The sequence below is a fragment of the Phalaenopsis equestris genome, unplaced genomic scaffold (genome assembly GCF_001263595.1).
Source record: "Phalaenopsis equestris unplaced genomic scaffold, ASM126359v1 Scaffold000186, whole genome shotgun sequence".
NCBI lineage: Eukaryota > Viridiplantae > Streptophyta > Magnoliopsida > Asparagales > Orchidaceae > Phalaenopsis > Phalaenopsis equestris.
In genome coordinates, this window is record NW_018164628.1 from 56,173 (window position 1) to 61,080 (window position 4,908).

The 4,908-nt window shown below is 36.5% G+C and overlaps 1 protein-coding gene across 4 annotated transcripts; it reads left to right on the top strand.

Annotated features, from left to right (window-relative positions):
* Positions 1-1,113: 1,113 nt before the first annotated feature.
* Positions 1,114-4,448, top strand: LOC110022360 (transcription factor PIF3-like). Of its 4 annotated transcripts, none has more exons than XM_020721247.1 (9): positions 1,114-1,392; positions 1,501-1,662; positions 1,745-2,717; positions 2,811-2,912; positions 2,995-3,060; positions 3,148-3,213; positions 3,288-3,758; positions 3,929-4,028; positions 4,130-4,448. In XM_020721247.1, exons 2-9 carry the CDS (start codon positions 1,535-1,537, stop codon positions 4,141-4,143), a joined length of 1,920 nt encoding a protein of 639 aa, XP_020576906.1. In that variant the 5' UTR covers positions 1,114-1,392; positions 1,501-1,534; the 3' UTR covers positions 4,144-4,448. The 4 variants fall into 4 exon arrangements, with proteins under 4 accessions (XP_020576906.1, XP_020576905.1, XP_020576907.1 ...); XM_020721246.1 differs by having other exon boundaries at positions 1,514-1,662; XM_020721248.1 differs by having other exon boundaries at positions 1,514-1,662; positions 4,133-4,448.
* Positions 4,449-4,908: the final 460 nt, after the last annotated feature.

The window sequence follows — 4,908 nt, forward strand, 5'->3', positions numbered from 1 at the left end:
ATATTGCTAGGTTTTATGTAGTTAGCTCAAGCAATGCTGACTTGAGCTCTACCAAATAAGGCTCATGCCTACGCATTTATCCTTTTTATACATAACTCTGACACTCCGTCCAAGAAGCCTGGAATTATATATTTCATTTAGAATTATATCATTATAGAAATTTTTCTTTGTAGACTAATTATTTTCTATTAGTATTTTTGCAATATGTGTATTTTCTTATTACTTTTTTTCTTTGGGAATAATGAGCATCAAAGTGCAATTATTAATAAGTGGATTCCTATTCCACTTATTCAGCTGCTCTGTTCATGAAAAGAGGAGCAGGCCCCATGAAACAACAGGAGGAAGGAAATCGGGTGGGTTTGGTTCTATTTGTTTTTGGGTACATGACTCAAACTTAGGGCTGTTAATTCAGCTCGAAGGTCTTTAATTGCTCTCAATTTAATTTGAATTTTTGTTTGGATTGAGATTGGATCGAAAAAATGAGTTGGTCTATGAGCTGAAGTTCTGGATCGAATGTATTCAAGCCAATTTCAACGCATAAATGGATCGACTCAGTATTTTTATTTATAAAAATTATATATATTTTGTCTAGTAAAATTGAATATAACTAATCTTGAGCGAATTTTAAATCAAACTAGAACAGATCCAAATAACTCAATTTGAGCCTGTTAGTTTCTATTTCGAGCTGACTAAATCTATTCGAGCTAATTTCAAGCCAATCCAGCTATGCTGGAAATCGAAATCAGATCCCCTACTCAAAACTCAAGCCAATCCAGCTATGCTGGAAATCAGATCCCCTACTCAAAACTTTTTTTTTTTGTTTGGCTTTGGATGTCTACTATTCCCTGTCTTTAAGAATCAAACGCAACAACAACCAAACAAAGCAAAATTTAAAACGCTCCTAATCTTCCGCTAATCTGACTCTTTTGTGCTATTAAAACGCATCAAACAAAACCATGTCATAAAGAAAAGACAAATTATTATCTTAATCCCACCAATGATGAATTCCCATATTGCGATTTCTCAGATAGCGACGAAAGGGAAAGATAGGAGATAGATTTATGCCCCATAAAAGGAGAAAAAGATAAGAATGCAACAGCAGAGATTGCTGTGATGGATTCTCTTAAACTTTTGAGACTGTAAGTGACAGACATCACGTTTAAGTGCGTGGACTAAATGCAGTTCCCTGAAATGTGAAGACCCCACGGAGCAAATCTTGACCGTTGGATGCAAGTTGCCCCCTTTTCAGGAATGGTAACGAAGGTAGAAGGGTTTCCATGTGGTTTGTAGCCTCTCTCTCATATCTCTGCTGTGGCTTATCGCCGTCCATGGTGGCACTGAAGTGGATTTTGCTACCAGAATTTTTGCCTCTGAATGCTTCTGAAAGAAGATGTAAGTTTGTGTTCCTCTTTTATGATGTTGGAAGGTTCCTTCAATTGGAGAAGATAAGGAATTTTTTTTGATTTTTTCATCTTTTTTATAAATTAACAAAGAGATCAGCTTTTCGATTCAGATCACATGATTTAGTCTCTTCATGGGATCCAATTTCAGAGATTTGGCCAGTCCTCTTTCAGAAGTTCATCACACAGCCAAAAAGGGGAAGTCTGAATCTTCCTGTTCAAATAAGATGACAAATTATTCTTCTGATCTATCCTCCTTCATGTAAGTCAGCTTCTCCTGCTCATTTTTTTTTTCTCGAAGGTAAGATTTTTATGTGCAACCTTCGTGCTTTTGTTCATGGAAGGCCTGAACATGAGCTGGTGGAGCTGTTGTGGGAGAATGGCCAAATAGTGATGCAGGGACAATCTAATCGAACAAAGAAGAGTTCCCTCGGCACCGAGTTTGCCTTCGATGGAAGACTTGAGGAGAAATTTGGGCAGAATGGTGGAATAGATTCTGCAGCACATGACTTGCCTTCCGCAGTCCCTTCTTCTATGAATGATCAAGAAGAAGACGCAGCTCCATGGTTGAATTATGCAATAGATGATTCTATTCAAAATGACTACTGCTCAGAGTTTTTCTCTGACCTTACAGGCGTTCATATGCCATCTTTGTCAGATACAAATAACAAAGATTCACAAATTTTTAGATCCTCTCCCGGTGCTTCAGACCCATGCAGAAGTAGGTTTAACAGTTCGGTAAATATGTCGCAGCAGTGCCACAATTTATCAGAGAATATAAAGCCAAGAGTTCAGGATGTGGATATTAATGGCGGCAACAGTAACCGGTTTGGTGATCTAAATAGTACAAGATTTCAGAAACAAGATGCTTGTGTTCAGAGGGCGTTGGGTCAAAGCAACAGTGCAGGTTTGATGAACTTTCCACATTTCTCCAGGGCTGCTGCTCTTGTTAAAGCCAATGTTAACGGTATTGACAGGTTGAAGAGTCATGAGAAATCATGTACTGTTTCGAGCACTTGTACTGTTGATTCCACCGTAGTTGAGTCCAGAAATGGCTCAGAGAGTCTTAATCGGGCAAAGGTTGACGATACAGAGCCAGTTCAAAATAGCACTGTGGTTGACAGAATGGGCTCTTCACCTAATGGCCAAGCATCAAACATGGCCGCTGAAAGAAAGGAATTTGAGAAGGGAACTGAAACACTTGTTGCTTCTTCTTCAGTTTGTTCAGGCTATGACGCTGTAGCAACTTCAAATGATCCAAAGCACAAGTCAAAAAAACGAGCCAGGAAAGGAGAAGAATCAGGGGAAGAGAGTGATGTGAGTAATGAACAGAAAACATAAATATGATTGTATAACTCTATCAATAACTCTTCCTATGCTTTCATCTGATTTGCTTTCTTTTATTTATAGAATACGGAGGAAGAATTAGTTGCTGTGAAGAAACCTTCTTCAGGCCGAGTTAGTAGTGGTAAGAGAAGCCGTGCTGCTGAAGTTCATAACTTATCAGAAAGAGTGAGTAGCTGATTCTTTCATGATCATTAACTCTGAATACTTCATGGATTCATTATTTACTAACTTTTTCTAGCATAAGCAGAGGAGAAGAGACAGGATCAATGAGAAAATGAAAGCTCTGCAGGAACTAATTCCAAATTGCACCAAAGTAACATCTTTTCTATTTATCTCAAGCTCTGAATTTCAGTGCAGTACATTAATCTGAATGCCTGACATGAAAATCCATTATATAAAGGTTGACAAAGCGTCCTTGCTTGATGAGGCTATTGAGTATCTTAAAACACTTCAGCTTCAAGTGCAGGTAAAAGAATTTTTTTTTTTCATAATTTTATATCTGATTGAAACTAACAGAAAGCATGCTTGATACTTGAGCAGCTGATGTCTATGGGAAATGGGCTATTCATGACTCCTATGATGTTCCCAGCAGGGATGAATTTGCAGCACTTGAGAGTGCCACCAATCTCACATCTCTCACCACTTGGCGTGGGGATGGGGATGGGGATGGGGATGGGGATGATTGGCATGAACGGATCACCGGGTCTCATTCCAGTTCCTCCATTAATGCCTGTTACACAATTCTCAGGTCCTTCTGTTCCAGGTGTGGCAAGGTTCCATGGAATCCCACCTTCTTCCAATATTCATTCACTTGGAATCCCAAGGCAAAGTCTTCCAGTTCTATTTCCTCGTGCTTCCTTGTTCAATCCTCAGGCTGGCTTTTCTCCTCAGAATCCATTGAAAGTATCAGATAAAGATCCCTCTAGCTCAAACAATCAACAGCAACAGTGCATAAACTTGGAAGATATAGAGAATGCAGCGACTAAGGAGCCAAAAGGCCAAGTTTTGCAGGTTTTACTTGATCATCTATGATCCTTCTTGTTCTTAGAACATCACCATTTTTTCTCGAGTATTAGCTGACTGCACAGTGTTAAATCACATAAGAAAATTGAGATTTTTGTTGGTCAAGATTTAGTTATAGGATTTATGTGAATCATGCTTAAATCATATTTCTCTTTCAGGCAGTGTGTCCACCGGTGCTAAAGGAAAGTAAAGAATTGAATGGTAGAAGGAATGAGACTGTTAGACCAGATGCTAGTGGGAGTAAAGCTACAGAAACCAGTTAGTAGAACATGTTTATAAAGTCATGTTATAAATAAAATAGTTTCTTTTATAGCTTATATTGCTCTTTTTTTTTCCTCATTTATGGTGCTGTTTCATAGCAGGAGCTGCATGATTGGCGAGTAAATTGTGGTTGCAGAAGCCATCAACCAAACAGAAGCTGCAGAAGACTGCAGCATCAGTAAACCTTCCCCCCCACAACATCTACTTGGCTAGCAGAGCTTCAAAAAATCAAAAATTTTTGGAATAATCATATTTCACTGTTTGTAATTTTTTTTTTTTTAATTATTGTCAATTTTGCTAGGTTTGAAGGATTTATGTTTAAATCATGAATCCTTAATGGGGTGAAATTTGTAGTGTAACATAAACAAAGTTTGACCAACCATCTGACAATTTTATCATCTCCATGTAACAATGTTTGGATGCAAGTCTAGATGTTAGATTTTCATAACCAGATTTGTTAAAGTGTTATAAGAAAACTATTGTCAAATTTTCAGAATGTAAAATAGTTTATAGTAGTCAAAATAAATTGCAAAATTTAAATTTATATGTTCTACAATCACTTGTTAACAATCCTATATGTTCTACTAGAGTTAAAAAGTTAAATGTAAATTTCTTTAATTATTTATTTCCATTGTTCAAGGTATAATAGATTCATCCAAACTCATATGTGATCAATCTTTGATTTTTTTTCTTTATAGTTCATATGGATAATTATTCAAATTGGATTTCAAACTAACTTTATAGGTAACATGAAATATTATTCACTGCTTTTGCTTAAAAATATTTAAGTAATATATATTTATTCAACATCTATCTTACTAATTCAATTAATATTCTATTTTAAGTTATATATATATATATATATATATATATATAT